An 18,937-nucleotide genomic window follows, 5' to 3' on the forward strand; every position below is an offset into this window, starting at 1 on the left:
TGAGAGCTATTTGGACAGAATAAAACTCCAAGCTGCACTGCAAGAAGCCAAAACAGCTCAGATGATAGATAGAAACTGTTATTAGAGATGCTGTTTTCTAAAGCAAGGTGATGCAGGGTACAGAAACCATGTCAACTGAGAGAAAACTCAACTGAGAGTACCACTGAGGAGACTGTAGCTTAAGGAGAAGTGTCGCCTTATTGTATTCACTTCTAGAGGCTTCTACTTAAAGTTTTATTTTATATACTTTATTTTATTCCAACTCTTCTTGAGTCTAGCTGCCAACTCCTCAGCCTAATATGTGGTAACACAATCTGAATTACCTGGGCAAGCTTTCTAGCATCAAGGCTAGTACACAAAGTGCTGACATTGAGAGCTTTTGAATTGCCTGTGCTTTGCCTAGCTACATAAAGACAGAAAGTAGGTTCTGCTTTTGAAGCCTATCATTTTGGAGAAGCCAATCTGGTCATAAAAGTTGAAGGCAGAACAGGAACAGTTTCAAGGCGGTTTATGACCCAGTGCACAGTCTGCAAGTTGTAGGAATCAGGATTTTCCCTGGTAGCAAATAAGGGATGTAGATACCTGATCAGCGTGGACATTGTGGCCACTGTTTATGCCTAACTTTTGAGTTTCCGTATCCATTGCAATAGTGCACAAACCTTTCCTTCTGGAGTCTGGTACCTGAAGTTCATCAAAGTTAGGATTTTAGGTGTTTAGGGGTGTTCAACAGATATGAACCAGGCCTGCTGTAACTTATGCCCCTGAGGTCTTTGGCAACCTAGAAAAAACAGGGTTATCCCTGAGCACCATGGCAGGTGATATCACACTCTGGGATGGAGGAGGTTTCTGAGGGTGCAGAGGAGCCCCAGGGGCACCGGTGCTCCCTCCAGGCAGTGCACTAGGGCTGCAAGGAGATTTGGGGCATTATGTGGTAGGGCTGCACAGTCCTCTACACATTAGAATTGCTCTGACGTGACATGGACAGCTATGATGCCCAGAAATCCTTTACAAATCTTTATCTCCAGCTGATGGTCTTTGAGGGTGGAGGCTGGGATACAAACCCTTCTCTTCCTTCCACAGTAAAGGCTCATTTCTACTGGCCGTGGCAAGGGCTCCCGAAGCCACATTTGCAAAGATGATTTGAAGATGTGAAGAATCTTCGTGAAGCTGGGAATTAACTGTGTCTCCAAGAGACTATATCAGGTGCAGCTTTGATGGGCTGGCCCGTGGCCCTGTTCTGTGATGTGTTCCGCTTTGCGATACGGACAAGGAAAGACACATCCGCTTTCTATGAAGTCCACATGCCGACATATCACAGTTAGCTTTTCCTCAAATGCAGAGGCTTGGGGCGTTCCAAGCAGAAGCCAATCTCTTGCCAAGAAAACTTCAGCCACATCCCCATGAGCTACTAAGTTTACAGAACTTGCTATTTACATTTCTCTCTTACCAGGACCATTTTGGTGCCATTAGAAACAAAAGAAAAAATACATCCGTGAAAGAGACACTTGATAGCCTCAGAAATACTTGATAGCCTCAGAAATACTCTTTTAACCTTCTGTTACAAATAGCAGAGAATAAAAGGAGCTTTTTTATAAGGTAAATAAAATCACCAGCAGTGTCTTTTACCTCTCCTCCTGCCTTCCTCTCCCCTGATTCTTTACCTCATCCTATTTAGATCGTATGTCTTCATCGGATATGCGCAAGGAAACGGCCAGCAGCTCCTCACAGCATTTCAAGCAGTCCTGAGCAGGAGCTCTAGGCAGATGTGAGGTAGGGGTGAACCAGCTCTCAGAAACATTAGGGTGCTGACAAACGAAAACTTTCAGTCCCTCTCACGCCAGGGAAAAAAAATAGATTTTTTGTGCTTCATACTGTTAACTCCAAGCTTGGGCCTGCTAGTTCTCTGTGCTCATGACTGCTGGAGCAAGAGTGCAGCCTTTTCGGCCCGGGTATCTGCCCCTTGCAGTGCCCAGAGGTAGTGTTACACAGAAGGACTACGAGAGAGAAGATTAACAGTCTGATCCTTCTCGTCAGCCCTCTCAGCCTTTTCTAGGTGGGACTTGCTGAACTACCTGTTGAAACAAATTCCTGCCTTGATGGTACCTTTCTACACGGGTTTTGCTCACTACTTTTTTACCCAACCGTAGTCTGGCATCCACATTATTGTACGACAGTGACAAGGCTCTGCCTGCCTACTCTGTTTCATCCTTCTAGCCAGAGAAAAACTGCTGTCTGGGACCTCTCTCTTTAGGTAGGAGAAATAGCAAATCGTTGTTCCCCGCTCACTGTCTCCATAACCTTCAGGATCAAATGCACCTCTGCAACATTCCCTCACGGGCACTTCTTTTCTGTGCTAAAGAGTGGAAAAGAACCTTGCCTATTTAATATTTTTTTATCAGTAAGATATTCATACCTTTTATTATTTTTGTTATCATTCTTTGTGTCCTGTTTAATTCCATTAAATGCTTCTTTCGGATGGGAATGGGAGGGAGAGAAGCAGAAATTAATTCCTTATTGCAGAAGTGGCTGCACCAGGCATTTTTGCCAAATGCTTCCTCTCCTTTTCCATGGCCACTGATACTTTGCACACAGATGGACAAATAGACATTACAGATGAGAACCATTACACCTGATCTCCCAGCACCATTAGTTTAACTGGAGCAGTTTAACTTGTGCAGCTGCAAATTCATGCTTTACACTATGGTAAATTATAGGAAAGCTTAGCTATCTACCATGAAAATGCAAGTTAAAATAGCAATTATCCAGTACATTCTCAAGCACTGTCCACAGATAAAACCAGCTGCATCATTTTGGAATCTTCCATCCAGTTCATCCATTTCTATTGGAAATCAATGCTCACTTCGCAAAGCAACAGCAGTGGAAGGCAATCTTGTGAGATACATGATGAGAAAAGCAAAACTCAGAAAAGCTAATCACTTGAGAGCAATTTATGTAACAGCTCTCAAAATTAACGCATTCAGTGGTAAGAAAGAGCTGAATTTAAGGAGCCTTTCTTTCAGAAGACTGGGAGGATGCATTAAAAATATAAACTCCTGTAATGTGGCCTGTAAAGAAAAAGCCAGCTTGGATCTGATGAAACATGCTTGGACTCCTGGTAGTATTCGAATTCTACTAAGTGTCAAAATGAACGTGAACATGACTTAACTACTTGGACAACCTCAGACTGGTAAATTAATGCTATTTGATTTATTGACAGATTCTTGTGATCAGATTTTTGATTTAAAATTTACATAGTCATTTATATTGGAGTAAGAAACACTTCCATCCTGACTCGTGCTGGCATAAATTGTGATGTGTAGCTTACAGATGTTAAAGTAAACGATTCAATTTAGTTTGAGGAACTGGTAAGAGTATAATTTATATGAGCAGGTTTAGGTCATAAGAAACAAACCTGGCAAAGCAGGAATCACTCCCTGGTAATTTAATCTTATTTTTAGCAGGTATTAGACATACTCTTAAGTGTTGTCTTGTGCTGTTGCCTTGTACCCACATGCTGTGTCCTCTTTGACAGTGACAGAAATGGCACTAATAAGAATTCTTGAATTCTTCTGTTCAGACAGCAGTCAGATACCAGTGTTGACCACTTTACATGGGATGGGATGAGAGGAGAAAGGTTCAGAGCTATTTCCATTTGCATTATAGTGTATCTAACAGATTAGTCCTAAGTATCTACATGTCAGATATTTCTGACCTGTTATATTTGCCACTGGGAAGGAAATCCCATAATTTGGCACAAGAAATGACTGATAATAACATCCGTGCTGTAGAAGCAAGGGAACAGCCTTCTTGTCAATGAGTAAAGTACAGTCAGCCCTGCCAGCTCACAGCAACACGAAAATAAAAGCTAGAAAGGATTTGCAGACTCACGGGTGATACCTACAAGTTCTAGAGATTTCTGACATTCTGTAATTGCATGAAGAATTCTGTTCTGTGTCATAAGGGCAATAAAAAGCAACCTGTGCCTGGAACACTTAATGAGTAGAAAACAATAATGTCAGGAACAAAGTAGAGAGATTTACTGCAGACACAGCAGGTTTGCCCTTTCATTCATTAGTTTTTCATAACATTTCATTACTAACCATTCCAGAAGAAAGTAGTTTATTTTTTTTTCTCTGATGCAAATACCAAATACCATAGTCATAGACATAAGGAAGAAATTGTTCCAAATAAATATTTGTGGAAAGATCTCTCACAGCTTGATAATAAATTTAAACATCGTAATTCCTGTTTAAAGGGCTTCACAAAGGGTATTACTGCCACCGGAATAAGCATCTCCAGGGAAAGCAGGATTGAAAACATAATCTGGAAGGAGATTAAATATAACATATTCAGTTTATTTAATGGATAAATATTAACATATTTGTGCACATAACTGGGAACAAGGCACTTATTCAGGTTAGTATAAACAAGGCCACTTGTTAAGTAGAAAGGAAAATGTTAATAAGCCTTCAAAACATTTTGCTGAAATCCCAAACCTTGAAGCCACAATACAAAAGGCATGCAGTTACAGATGCATTTATATTCACTGAATTACATATATAAAAAAAGTTGCTTAAGAACAGGACAAATCCAGCAGGTCTTACTGAAAACATTGCTATGTTTTACCCCAGACACAGGAATGCACCCATGAATCTCACTTATTCTTCTCTAGTTTTTCAATGTTCATTTTGTCGTTATCTTTGTGATCATAACATTATACTATTATTTGATATAAACCTTCGAAAAATATTCGTCTGATAATCCCCCATCAGCCTAAGTATTTTCCAGAGGTATAATCACATGCTATTCAAAGCAGTTATCAATTTGTCTAGTGGGCTCAAAATTTGGTTTGTAGAACACATGGGTTTTGATGTGATTTCATAAGAAAAAAAAAAAGATACCTGCAAGTAACTTTGTGGTTATTTCAGTTAATTACATTTTAAAAGCAGAAAAATATCTCTACTGATAAACACCTAATTTCTGTACTTATTATATATATATTTTTAAAAGATCTTCTCTGCTTATACAAAACAGGAATTTTATAAATATTAAAATGTTCTATTATTTACATGTGTCCCATTTTACTGTAGAATCTTTAACTGCTCTTATCTAAATACGCAGGTTCTAGGAGACAAATGCATTTCTCATAATCACAATGATTTGGAATAAAGGCACAAAGGCAAATTGCATGCTAGGTTACAATTGCAATTTACCTAGTTCTGACCTTCAACTTAATATAAAAATATCTGTGGATTAACTCTTTCATCAACCTTGCACACATAACACATGGATCACAACAGCAGGAACTTCATTAAAAGAACATATTAATGTCAGCTGACCATGGAAAAAGCCTAATGTATTGGCACATCTTGCAGAAAATTGTTTCATCATAGAACTCAGGTTAATTAAAATAAAAGATGATGGCGTGCATAACTGCATGATTGCAATGAAATTTGACTATTGAAAACATCTTTCAGTTAAGCAGGCCCAATTAGAGAGAACACAGAAAAGAGAGGATAGATTCTAACCCGATTCATGTGGTGGAAAACTGATGAAATCTAACGAAATGGATGACATCACAACTATACAAACCCAGAACAAAAGGTTATCAGAACACATCCCTCTGTGGATATATTCATGCTTTACCAGGAACTGTAGCACAGACATTCCCAAGCTAGTAAAGCCCAACATTTCTGACCTCTATTGACAGTTGTGCAGAATTACAAGGTCAGCATTTTACAATCAGGCTACTAAGTCTTTTGGCTGGACTTTTTAGTTCAGATGCAGCATTGCGTGGATGGCTACAGTGCTTCCAAGGTGGCTTGTGTCCAGCTAACTCAGGTCTTTGCATCATGGTCCTCAGCCTGCCAAATGCTGAGCTGCAGCTGCAGATAGTTTAGGGCCTGCCTGACCCCAGCACCACGGGTGGTGGAAGGAAACAGCGTGTTAGCAACGGGCTCAGCAGCCTGACTCAGATTCTGTATCGTTCATATGGTTTAACTCCTGGAATTGAAGGGACTTACACATAATTCTAGCATGACAAACGGGACAATCTTGAAGATTACACAGCTTTTGTGGGCAAGCATTTGGCAGGGTATTTTGGGGAGAGAATAGGTCCTGTCTGGGTAAGATCTGACACGGAGCACCTCTGCTACGAACTTCTGTAGAATATCATTTTATCATATTACCTAAGTCAAAACAGAAAATCAGAATAACTCCTTCAAAAGCAATTATTAACTGAAAAAGCCCTATAGTCACCCAGCATGTTTGTCGTCAGGTACTGTAATTACACCATAAAAAATACTACCTGATTCCAATTCTGTTTTTTTTTTTTTACTTTGCTGCCATTTAATATGATAACTGACATCACATGCTGGATCCAGGATCATGACTCCTAGGCTCAGTTCAGGCAGAACTTCGTCCTCTCTATTCTGAATCTAACTCTATCCTCTTCCCTACATACTGAAATACTAATACTCGTATTTCCCAGCTGTGAGTATGCACTGGCAAATATAATTTACCTTACAAAATTTCTGTGATGCATCATAAACTTAAGAAGACATAACTACCCAGTTTCTGTGAAAAACAAGATTTCTCCAGGATTTGTTGTATTCTTTGGCTTTATATAGACATAAATAAGAGAAAAATAAGGAAAAAAAAAAACTCCCATTGAATAGTTGAGTAAGAATCTGTGGCAAAGAGCATGTATTGCATCCTGTTACATGCATCTGATTATCCTGTTGCACTGTCTAATCTGACTGTCTTTTGGAAAAGTTCAGTTAAGCATAAATGAAAAAAAAAGCAAAGCACTAGTATATTTTATGAGAAATCGAAAGCTTAACAGAGTGAGGAGTCAAGACTGAGGCATTTTATCACCTTTCAGATTAATTGCAAACATTGAGTTCTTTGTGAGAAACAGTACAAAATTTAACTGAGGAGTGTAAGCATTTCTCAAGTATTCTCCATTTTAGAAGAAAAAGACTTCATTTTTTTACAGACAAGGTCAATAGCACCTTTGGATAGTTTCTTCTTTTTTGAAATGTAAGAAAGAAGTTACAAAAACAAAATAAAAACCTCTCCCTCACAACGCACTTCCTTGAATTGCTTCTTAGCATTAGTGCATGCTGTAAGGAGGATGTCAGGATTACCTCTCGTGCAAAGCGGGAGGTTCCGCATGGATTCCTCCTCTTTTGTTGGCAACGGCAGTAAGAGTCCAGGATAAAAAAAATTCAAGTAGACCTAGACACGTATGAACAGTCATGGTGATCTGCTGCTGACAAAGTGCAGTTCTGTTTGAGGCACTCTAGAGATTGGCTTGAATCCCACGGACTTGGAATCAAACCTCCGAGCTGTCGCTGGGACAATTATACGGCAGCATCATTGGTTCACTGCTTCCTGACTCCTTCGTAGCGTCTTTCTTCTCAGAACTTTGTCTCCTTTTTAGCAGCAAAATTATGATTGCAACTAAGCAAATGGCAAGCAAAACCGCAGCAGTGCCACCAGTGACTGTGACGATGCTGACCTCCGGGCTTGGGTTACTCAGCTCCCTGGGGAGAACGCCATTGACCACGACCTCCCTTGGAGGCACCTGCTTCTTGTTGGCGCGGTCCAGGGCTACGTGCTGTATGTTTGTTCCTCGTTTCTTTTCTGCACCAATATCTTTCGCAAGCTCTGGAGCTCCTTCAACATCCCTCTTCTGCCGCCTCCGCGCGGCCGCTCCCGGGCTCCCAGCACTGGACACAGAGTGGTACTGGTGCTCCACGCTTCTCTTGCCAATCCCACGGTTAGCATTCTCCTTGGAGCGTACAGTGTAGATTGTGTGGACATACCACTCCCTACCCAGGGATACCTGGAAAGACACAGTATTTTGTTTCTAAAAACAATCATACATAGGATATGGACAGCAATATAAACAATGGAAATCAATCATTGCTTCTTATCGATAGCCTGGACAGTATTTTCAAGATCTTTCCCAGAAGAGTCAGTTTTTCTGACTTAAGATTAAGAGAAGGGAGAATTTTTGAAATCTTTTTTATGCTGGTAAGTAGGCTGTTCTCTTAAATGTTCCTTTCTTTACAGTGAGACTGTTAACAATACTGAAACGGCCTGCAGTAGGAATAAACAGTCTTCAGTATTTCTTCCCGTAATTTGCAATTCTGAGTTTTGCAAACACTGAAGAGACAAAGAAACTACTGACTGGGTCATATAGATCAAAAGGATGAAAACAAACAGATAAGAAATTATATGGATTTTAGAAATAAGTTCACCCTTTACTTTTCTATTTCTAGGCTTCCAGTGCTCAGATGTTTTGGGATATACAAGTTTGCGAGAAAATACTTGCACAGAAAATGCTGGATATCAAGTAAATTTGGGTGAAGTACACTACAAATATTGATTTTTTAATTTATTTTTGGACTTTGACAAGCGAGATGGAAAGCAGTAAAAACAAGAAACTTAAAAGTTAAGTCCTTAAAACAAATGCATAGGCATCACTTGCATCATTTCTTGTTAGACTATGGAAACAATGAAAGAAAAGCTTATTACCTGCGTAGGAATCTTTCTCTAGTGCTTCAAGTACACTTAGAAAACTTAGAGGATTTATGATTCTGCCACTGAAATCAAAAGTAATTTCCTATTGTTTTCAACATGACAGTTAGCTTTTAAAGCTCCTGTGTGGAAGTGTTCTGGAGAAAGAGATCTTGGTGCAGTATTCCAAGCACTAACCTACAGAAACGTTACCTGAAATAGGGGAGTGGAATCCATTTTAAAGCCATCAGAGCCTGGTTGTTTAACTAGAGGAATTGCTTCAGGGTCATCTACAGCAAGTTTTGCATTAAAAAGCACATTTCCAAAGCTTGTGGCTTGTGTCTCTGGCTGAGCTTTGTCCTGCATGATAGTGGAAATAAAAAAAAACAAAACCAAACAAACAAACAAAAAATCAACAATTATAAAAAGCATGTTCATTTCTTTCAGGGAAACAAGTTCTAATATTTATACAAAATATATATTTCTAGGAGTGCAATTGACGTGGTATATTTTGCAATCCAATGTAATACTACAAACAAAAAAAACATTTGAGAAGCAACTGTGGTCACATCTGACTTGTACTAACTTCTAACAAATCTCTTGCTTGGAGATTTTTTTTTTAAGAAATAAAAAGGAAAAGAAATCTAGAGAACAGCCACAGCCATGTTTGTATAATGAAATATATATATATGGTCTGAAATAGAAGTCAGAAATTAATTTCCCAGTTTAAAGATTTTACCTTTCATTTGTAGTAAACAGATCAAACAAATCATCTGTGCTGTCTTAGATATTGTAAGCTAGCTTCTAAATGACTACTGACTCGGAAGTCTAACTTTATATTATGCACTCGTTTTTTGAGTAAGTTTTAGGTAGATGAGACAAAATCCATCTAGCCTACACACCCATTTTACTGGCTCATATTCTTAGGCTTTCTTTATGATCAATGAAGACAGGAAATGCAGAGGAAAAGTTTATTTGGGGATTCTAATTCAAGTCAAATACTAGATGATGAGAGCCCCCAGAGAGATGAAGAATATAACAAGGAGGCAGAAAGGTAAGGTACTACCTTTACCAGCACATGCTAGACTAGAACTGGTCTAGCCCTGATTCTGACTAGTGCTGTCAAGGACATTTTAAAAAAAGTTGGTTGTGGATAACAAAGAAAATAAGTAAATTAAAACAAAACAAAACAAAACAAAACCCCAAAAGGTACATCTTCTCAGAATTAGAAAACTTACCACAATCTTAAATCTGTACAGAAGGGATGGAGAATCGGCGAGGCAACCATATTCAGTGTTGGATGGATTATACTTGGGTACATATCCATCAGCTCCTGTGCACAGGAAAACCTTTTCGATGCTACAGTAGAAGGAATCACCCAGATTCTGCACTGGATCCACCATCACCCGACCATATATGATATCACCTGGAAACAAGTACAGTTCACACACTGTAATATGTAGCACAGTATTAAGGCCAAATTAATTAATCTAGGGAAGAAGCTCAGTGCAGAGCAATGCGGCTGTAATTTCTGGTCATCTCAAAGATCCAAAGTGAAGATTCTCAAATGGGCTCACAGCTATATACAAAAGCTACTTGTGACATCTGGTTATAAAGCTTCTATTTTAAGGATTTGCCAAAGGTCATGAGTGTACTCTCTTCCACAAACTCTGGGTCACAGGACAGTCGTAGATGGTCATTCAGTGTTGCTATAATCTAAGCCAGTTCAGAGGCAGTACCAAATTCTGCGTTTTATTGGGAGCTTCAATCAAAATTGACTTAAAACTACGTTTTCTAGCCCTCTACAATAGAGTAGGATGCAGGTTTTGTTCTCCTGATAATGTGCCTTGTTGAAGAGATGTAATTATTTATGTCACAGAACTCTACTCAGAGAGCATAAAGGTTTGGTTATACCTGGTCAGATTGGCAACATTTAATACAGTACAAATGGCATGAGTGACAGGTCACAGGCACATTTATTGAGATTTCGGTCCTTACTGTGAGTTTGAAGTTCTGCTGGCTGTTAAGATTTAAGAAAAACATGCTTGCGAGGCCTATACAAATAACCTAGACCAGTACTACATGGGCAGGAAATGATACCATGTGCTGTGGTCAAACACATACAACAGAAAATAGTTAGGAAGGCTGAGAATTTTGAGAAAAAAAAAGTGAGGCATTAGTTTAACAACTATTTATAGCAACTGTGGACTTTGAGAGAGACCAGGCCTCTGCTGTTCAAGGGACCAGGCAAACAAGTCACAAAAGAAAACCATAGATTCAAGGTCCTGACATTCTAAATGAAGCACATGAAGAAAACAAGAATTGAAGAGATTGTTTAAGGTCAAGCAACAAATCACTGATAGATGCATCAACCGAACCTAGGCTTCGGTTCACTGTTTCACACTGTTTTTTTTAAACAACCTCTTCTGAGTCTGAACACAGTATTAAGCAAGAAATTCTGAGTATTCATCTCAATTTTGACTTTGATTTCTGTTGTGCAAATTTATCTTCCTCACACACAATAAAAAGATTGTATAACAGTAACTTAGCAACTGCAACTGTTTTTAGCATCAGCGAAACTAATGTTCATGAAGTTTTCAGCACATGAGAAATGGAACCAGTGTTGCAAACTTCAGACATAACAGTTCGAATGCAAATTGGTCAACAGCTCTTATGTAAAACGCAAAGGAGAAAACGCAAATACAAAAGAACTCAAACATCAAGTCCTGACAGTGTGGACTGCATTAAATATCTATGATCTTGCACAATTATACCTTCTGCAAAAGCAACATCACTTTCTTGCCCAAAGCCCATTGAGCCATCAGATAGCCACAGGGTCTTCTTGGAAAGGAGAAACATCTGGGTATTCAAGCTGAACTCAGCAGCCACAGGGTCACTGACCTAAAACACAGTAGCATAACGCTCTTCAACGTGCATTCTTTAATAACTCTTAAAATACAGCACAGTCTTCTACTCATGTGCTCTATTCATCAGTTTTGCATACCTAAATGTAATAATAGTTTAAATAAAAGAGAATTATTTGTACTTGGTATATATTCAACATTTTTCATGTATATAGGTTTGTATGATGGGAGGATTGGTTGGGTAGAAGAGAGGGAAGAGGGGAGAGCAGTGGATGTTGCATTCCTTGACTTCAGCAGGGCTTTTAACACTGTTTCCCATAGCATCCTCCTAGGCAAGCTCAGGAAGTGTGACCTAGAGAAGTGGACAGTGAGATGTATTGATAACTGGCGGGATGGCAGAGCTCTGAATGTCATGATCAGAGGCACAGAATTTAGCCTGTAGCTAAAGGAAAGAACATAAGGGAAAGAACATAGTGGGCAGGAGTACTGGGGAGAGCCCAGAGCCAAGAACAAGAGGCCTCCAAAGACATATATATACACATGTTTATGCATAAAAAGGTATATATGTGTGGGTAAAAAGAAAAGGAAACATAAAGGAAAATATTCTTGCTGAGTCATGGATAAGGGAATGATGAAATGAGATATAACAAGACCAACAGAAGCTACTGCGAAAAGTTATTCACCTGTCATGCTTATTTGAATCCATTTTCCATAGTAGAGTCCCCAAAATATAAAGCAAAAATGTTACGCACCACGAATATATAGCTGAAATGATTTTTATAGACTCACTGCTTCTCTTTGCAGAGAGGAACACTACGCCCATAGCCTCTTCACAGAAATAACAATCATCATCATCATCATCATTTCTAATCTGTTTGGAATGCTTCCTTCTAAATGCCTGGATTCAGGCTATTGGATTACAAGTCCCACAGCTTCAAACACCTGACTGACACAGCTGGCTACCAGATGTGGTTTTGAAAGAAAGGCAAGCAGGGCCTCACCGAGGAAGCAAAAAGTGCATATTCATCCATGAGCACTGGACTTGAGCCATGCTGTTTACAGCAATGGCAAGAGCAGTGGCCTGGGTAAATATTACACAAATCCTGTGAATGTGTCTCTTAGGCATCCTGTTTTAACTTACTATTTTTATTTCAGTTTCATATGTGAGCCTCTGTGCTACCAGTGCTGACTCATAGTGGCAATGTACTTAAATATATTTATTTTTTATGCACAATTGAGATATTGTAAATGAGTTATTGGAAACATAACCCATTAGGATTTGTTGGGTGAGAGGAGGAGTGTCAACTCTTTCTACCTATTTGCTATGGGCATCAATTTTGCATATGGACAGTTAGGGATTATACAGATCACTGATGGTGGACATCCCTCCCTCCATAGAACTATAGTGCATGAGATACATGGTACCTCAAGAAGCAGAGCCCTGGAGGTATGTCCATCTCTGTGCAGCACAGATCCTGATTATAGAGCTGCTTCCTTCTGGAAATAGTTATGGGCATTTAGGAGACACTGAAAGGAGTGGGATAAAGCAGATAAAGCAGAGCTGCAAGGTTGAATGCTGTGAATGTGCAAAGCTTCTGAGAACAAGGACAATGACAGTGCAGTACTCACTGGTGTTTCTTCCCTCTTCTGGAGCCAGACAGAGGAAAAAAGAGATGGGCATATGTATGTTAAAGGGTATGATAAAACAAAATCTCCAGGGGAGAGACCCCTCTGATGTTTGCTTTTTAAAATGGCCATTCACTCATATACAGTGAAAGCTGCGAAGGAAGTTAGAATGAAAAGTTTCCAAGAAAATGAAAAGTCTAATATTAAAAAGCTGTTCTCTGATCTTTGTGTAAGATAAAAACATTCTGATAACAGCTTTATATTTGCTTTATTCTGTAATAAAACTACGTCACAGCAAATTTGATAATGATTCTGAAATTGCAAGTGATTAGTTCACATTACAGTAACATCCAAAATGGTATCAATGAGCTTCCTCACTGGCTGTCAATGAAGAATGGTCAAAGACTGCCCATGCATACAGGACAGAACATGTTGGTACTCCTACATTAGCCCTTCCAGTGTGATTAAATTGGTAAAATATGTACAGAGAATATGTACAGTTCTCATCCATTAGAACTTAGGTTTGTTGATGAGCATGCAAATTCAGTTTCTAACACTATCAATATGGACCACCAAGGGCAATCTGAGTATTAAAATAAAAAGTAAACATGACAAAGGTAACACTGAGATGGTACCTGCTGGAATCGGATATCCAGATCAAATGTGATGGCCTCTCGGGGATTGCATATCACTGGCAGGCTGTACTCCTGATGTGGAGCCGTGGTACAAGCTATCAGCTTCACAGTGTAGGTTCCAGAATAGTCACGAACCTGGAGAGAGAGAGACAGAGGCATGGCTGTTCCAGCAACATCCTAAATATCAACCTGGGGTAAAAGAAGACACAGAAGGTGAATACTGAGGTTTTACCGCAAAATCTGAAACAAAGCTCCACTGCTGTCTGGGCTGATTGTATGTTGGCTCACTTCGGATGAGGCTGAGGCTAAATGTCAGGCCTGGGTGATCGGCTGACAGGACCATTGAAGTCAGAGGTGAAGCTAGAAACATGCCAAAAGACAGGTTTGTCAGCTTTAATATTTAGCTGCAGATTCCCAGAGTCTGAAAAAAAAATCCCAATAATTCATAAACCAAATTCAATATTAATACCTTTACATGCCACTGGGTTTTATTAACTGAAACTAACAAAGCCAACTGCAATCAACATAGCCGCATCTCCTTAACTCTTGTTTAGGTGTCTATGAAAAAGTTACTTCTGGGCAATACAAACTGTGTGTAGATTAAATGCAACAGAAAGTAAAATAGCAGGAGTGCAATGGCAAAGATCTATAAAATCCCACCTATTTTTAACTTATCTGAACTTATCTGAACACAGAGAACATAAAATAATTTCTCTCAGAAGTGTAACTCTTTCAGCTCTGCATCATATGGAAAATCTAACATGCTAAAAAACTGTTGTTAAAAAATGGAATCACTGTGAAGGAGTTTTGTGGGTCAATAAAATCAAGTTAAATTAGGTGAGATTTCTTAAAATTATTTTTACCTTCCCTTTATGGTTCAGCAAATTTAATTTAGATAAAGTTTTCCAATACCAGCATTCATGCTCAGACATATGTCTATAGACAGTCTTACACCTGTGATTATTCTGAACAAAGCCAGTGGAGTTTAAATGGGTTAAATTGCAGGAGCAGGTCTTTGGCAAGGACTAACTGAATGGCACCTTTTTTCAACAATGATACAATGATCCTACAAGAGCATTTTTTACTCTTGGAAACAGGATAAATAACATAAAAAGGCTGCAAGTTATAAAGGAAATTTTAATTCTAACTAAGTCCAGTGGGGAACATAAACAGACAGGTAATTCTAGCCTTTGGATTAAAACTGTATGTTTATAGATCCCTGTGGGACAGAATGGCCTAGATCTTCACTTTTCATAAATCAGTCTCAACTTGGCATCAGATTCAGATATATTTCATTAAGTTTGCCAGTCTGAACACTATCATTAGAGGCAAGTAAGAAATTTTAAATACAGAATAAATCCTTAGCTGGAGTGCACAATACATCAGGAATTCTGATTTCAGTAGAAGAAAAAAAAATGAGCAGTATAAAATGCTAGGGGATTGCTTGGTTTTTATATCTTTTTTACATCACCTACCAAAATGTAGATTAAGCTTACCAGAATGGGACATCACAAACAAACCATGAAACCGGGCTTCAGTCTTGAAGTTGACAACCAAGCGCCCCTCGTCGCTGATTCGCATGCTGGTCGGGTACAGAGAACCTGCCAGCAGAAGCCAATCCATACAGATAATTTCACTTGCAGATGACAATTAAGTCCCAATTTTACTAATACAAACTCTTCCATTTACCCTTGTCTTATCTGCTATGTGGAAAGGGCCCTCCTGTTATTTTTGGGGTTGATTCAATGTTCTTCTCAAGCAACAAGTTACACAGAGGTGCCTAGAGTTTTCCTAGTGCTTCAGTCCTTCAAAGCACATACAGATCTTCTCTGCAAAGTCATGCTTTACATATATTATCAAGCATCCACACAGATGCTCTGCTAGACTGGGAGAAGCCCACAGCAGTTCTAGCATGAATCTATCCCAAAACACGGACTCCTAATTTCAGGTTACAAGGTTTGTTTATATGACAAAAGTGATATATTGCTGTAGCTTGCATTCAGGGCCTTTTTTTTTTCTCTTGAACTGTTCAAAGTTCCTAAATTTATAGCTATTTCCTTCACTGCTCCCTTACAAAGAGCCAGTGATGTGGCATGGTCCTGTGTGTAAGAGCAGGAAGAAAACAGTAATGCTCCTTCAGGGCTGCATTAGAAATCCAACACATTCACCAATGTGAATGTGTGCCAACTGTTTAAAATCACCTGAGCCAAATTCATATATTGGTCCCCTAGAAATTAAAGACCTTGATTCCTTTAAAATTTTACATAGAATTTGTGTAGGCCAATTTTAAGTAACCAGTGCTATGGAAATAATCTGAAAAGTAGACCTTCCCTGGTCAGAACAACAGCTGTCCCTTGTGCAAGGCATGGAAGGAATAATTTTTAACTCCATACTGCCTGAATCAGATCAGGATATGTTGGAGGTCTATCCTCCACTATATCACTATGCTTATCATGTGTTCCTGCTATTTTCAAAGGGAGCTGTTATTGTTCAGCACCTCCTGATGCTGGCCCTCAAGGGTTGAGAAAAAGAAAAAAAAAGGAGAAGAAGAGGGAGTTAAAAAAAAGGCATTAAAGTCAGTAAAATGGGGACATATATGAACTACACAACTGCTGAGACCCAGGATTAGCTTGGCTGTTATTCAGTGACTAGTATGTCAGATGATTCGTGGCATGTGGTTTATTCTTTATGCATGGTAGGGCATGTGCTTATCTTCTAACGCAGGGCAGACTCTCCTTGCCACTCCTCATTTTTTCCTCTTAACATAAGAACAGGAACAGTCTCACAGTGACTTCTGTAGTTCAGATACAGAGTTTTCAGAAATGAAAAATGCTTTTATATTCACACTGTAGTCCCAGGATTGTTAAGTATACATACATAATCACAGCTACCTCCTATATTTTCTATGTGCTTGGGACATACATGGAATTTCTGAAGATTAGTGCTAGGGACTACTAAGTAGATTCACATATATAAAACAAAGTGTCTTACAGCTTTAACTATACGTTTTAATCTTTCCTAAATATCTGTATGTCACAGGTTTTTTTAAACATGTCATCTTTTGGCAAAGAAAAATCCTATTTTTATACATATATAGATAAAATTATTATTTGTGATTGTAATTTGTATATAGGTAAAACTACATATTTATATATTATATACATGTATCTGTTACACTTAAAGAATATTTTACTTTTGCAGTTTACTACTCCAACACATGAGACTGATTATACGCGTTATATATTTCTGCTTCTTTTGAATTTTTCAAAATCAACATTTTTAAAATACCGCAAGTTTCTGAAATTGTACATTTATGGCAAGGAAAATAATAAAAATATCTCATAAAAGCTTCCTTTTTTCACTAAAATGGAAACAACCATCTTGTGTGACAACAGAATATTAATATATAATGTACACTGAGGTAATGTAAAAGAAAAAAGAAGGAATGCTTTAATTTTTGCATATATACTTGAAACCTAACAAGGTAGTTATCTTTTCTTGAAATAAAAGTACTGCTGTCAGCTTAACACGGTTTACATCAACACTCCAACAGAGAATTTTGAGTGCTCGGCAATGACAGGTTATTTGCAACTAGTAATAAATGATATAAAATCTTCTTGTAGTATTAGAATGACTGAAAAATCATCCTGCTGTGTGCAAACTACTCTTAGTAATGGAACAATGAGTAGATGCATGAAAACCCAACACCTACCTTGGAGCTCTGCTTCAGGTGGGCTCCCGATCCCATCCTTCCACAGGATGGCAGTGTCATACACAAAAGTCAGCCGGAGCTCGGACTGAAGGTCAAAATGCTGCCAGCCTCCTACACCCACCGGGGAGTGGAAGACATAAGAGACATACAAGGGGACTCTCAGGGTTACATAGGACTGAACGAGGTTGAGAACCTATTAAAAAAAAGAAAATGGTTTATTTAGGTTAGTGGCAACAAAAGGCAGAATTCTACAGCTAATCTTAATGTGAGAGAAAAACAAAACAGATCTTGAACTACTGCAACCGAATCAATTCTCGCATTTTCCAAATTACAGATGAAGAATAAAGCACCACTTTTCAATAGATTTCAGGTGATCTTACAACCTCTCAAGTTCCTTCTTTGTATTTCAAATGGAATATTCACTCTGGTACACAAAAACCATAAATTTTGACTCATTATTATGGTTTACATTATAAAGGGAGACTATTAGAAGTTTTTAAAAATATCCTTCTGCTTCTGTTCTTTCTCCCTTAACCAACTCTGTTGCTTACATTCTCACACTACTATCATGTAACAAGCTCTACAACATGACCCTGAATTTGCCCTGAGGTCATTGCAAGATGAAGTCCTTGGGTTGTACTTTCTCATCTCTAGAACTGTTTCTTTCTCTGTTCATGGATCCTATGTAACACACTGCATGCAAACGTACAAATCACACTATTTACCACAGTCTGGTGAGATTATTTAAATGCTTTTAAAGAGTATTTTGGACTATTAAAAAATAATAAACAAGAACATTTAAAGAACTTTGCAAGCTATTTTAAAGACATTGTTTGTAGATTCACCTAGTGATATGTCAAAAGAGCTGAATGTCGATTACCTTACAGCTGCTTTACCTTTTCAAATGCTAGACAAAACGTACTGGTAACATAAACCTACAAATTTAACAGTTACTCTCCCGCACTGACTGAATACTCTGAACCAATTAAGGACCTTGTTATGGCAAATATTTGTGGTTACAACATCTAACTTTCACACATGACACTCCTTGATCTATACATTATCCTACCAAAACATCTTCAACTCTTTTTGTCTTAATCATTACACAAACTACACAAATCACACATACACACACAAATAGTACTTAGATACCAGAAAGTCTGGAAGCACGTGCAAAGGAAAGTCTTTTTCTGTCCTTTTTTTTTTAAATAATCTTCCTATAGAGAGGAACCTTTAAAAATGTCGGTGTTTAAAATCAGAGAGCAACAAAAAGGCCATTTGAGTCAGTTGCATGTAGGATATTTTAACCAAACAATATTCCATTTTTTTTAACTCCTGGGGCTAAAAAATGTGCCCTAGAAATCAATTTATAATTGAAAGATATTTTATATAGTACAAATTACTATAAGCAGTTATTCACAGACACCAAAATTTTCATTCAAGATCTCTGAAGTACCATGCAATAAGACCTCCTCACAAATAATAGGAGACACTGCAGTTACAGGTATTCTTATATTAATGCTTCTTAGTTGGTTTTATACAAACACAATCAAGAATTTTTCTCTGGAACAAAC

At 38.3% G+C, this 18,937-nt stretch overlaps 1 protein-coding gene across 1 annotated transcript in view; it reads right to left on the minus strand.

Annotated features, from left to right (window-relative positions):
* Positions 1-7,287: 7,287 nt before the first annotated feature.
* Positions 7,288-18,937, minus strand: part of FREM2 (FRAS1 related extracellular matrix 2) — a 117,508-nt gene continuing 105,858 nt past the window's right edge. Inside the window, exons 17-24 of the mRNA XM_088522143.1 lie at positions 17,364-17,556; positions 15,148-15,252; positions 13,884-14,011; positions 13,652-13,786; positions 11,301-11,427; positions 9,765-9,952; positions 8,740-8,886; positions 7,288-7,849 (exon numbers count right to left, since the gene is read on the minus strand). Of these exons, the coding sequence (XP_088378269.1) occupies positions 7,337-7,849; positions 8,740-8,886; positions 9,765-9,952; positions 11,301-11,427; positions 13,652-13,786; positions 13,884-14,011; positions 15,148-15,252; positions 17,364-17,556 (1,536 nt within the window). The 3' untranslated portion in view covers positions 7,288-7,336. The remainder of the gene's footprint in view (positions 7,850-8,739; positions 8,887-9,764; positions 9,953-11,300; positions 11,428-13,651; positions 13,787-13,883; positions 14,012-15,147; positions 15,253-17,363; positions 17,557-18,937) is intronic.

The sequence above is a fragment of the Tinamus guttatus genome, unplaced genomic scaffold, assembly GCF_059628265.1.
Source record: "Tinamus guttatus ecotype Peru unplaced genomic scaffold, ASM5962826v1 Tinamus_guttatus_pri_ptg000150l, whole genome shotgun sequence".
NCBI classification, from domain to species: domain Eukaryota; kingdom Metazoa; phylum Chordata; class Aves; order Tinamiformes; family Tinamidae; genus Tinamus; species Tinamus guttatus.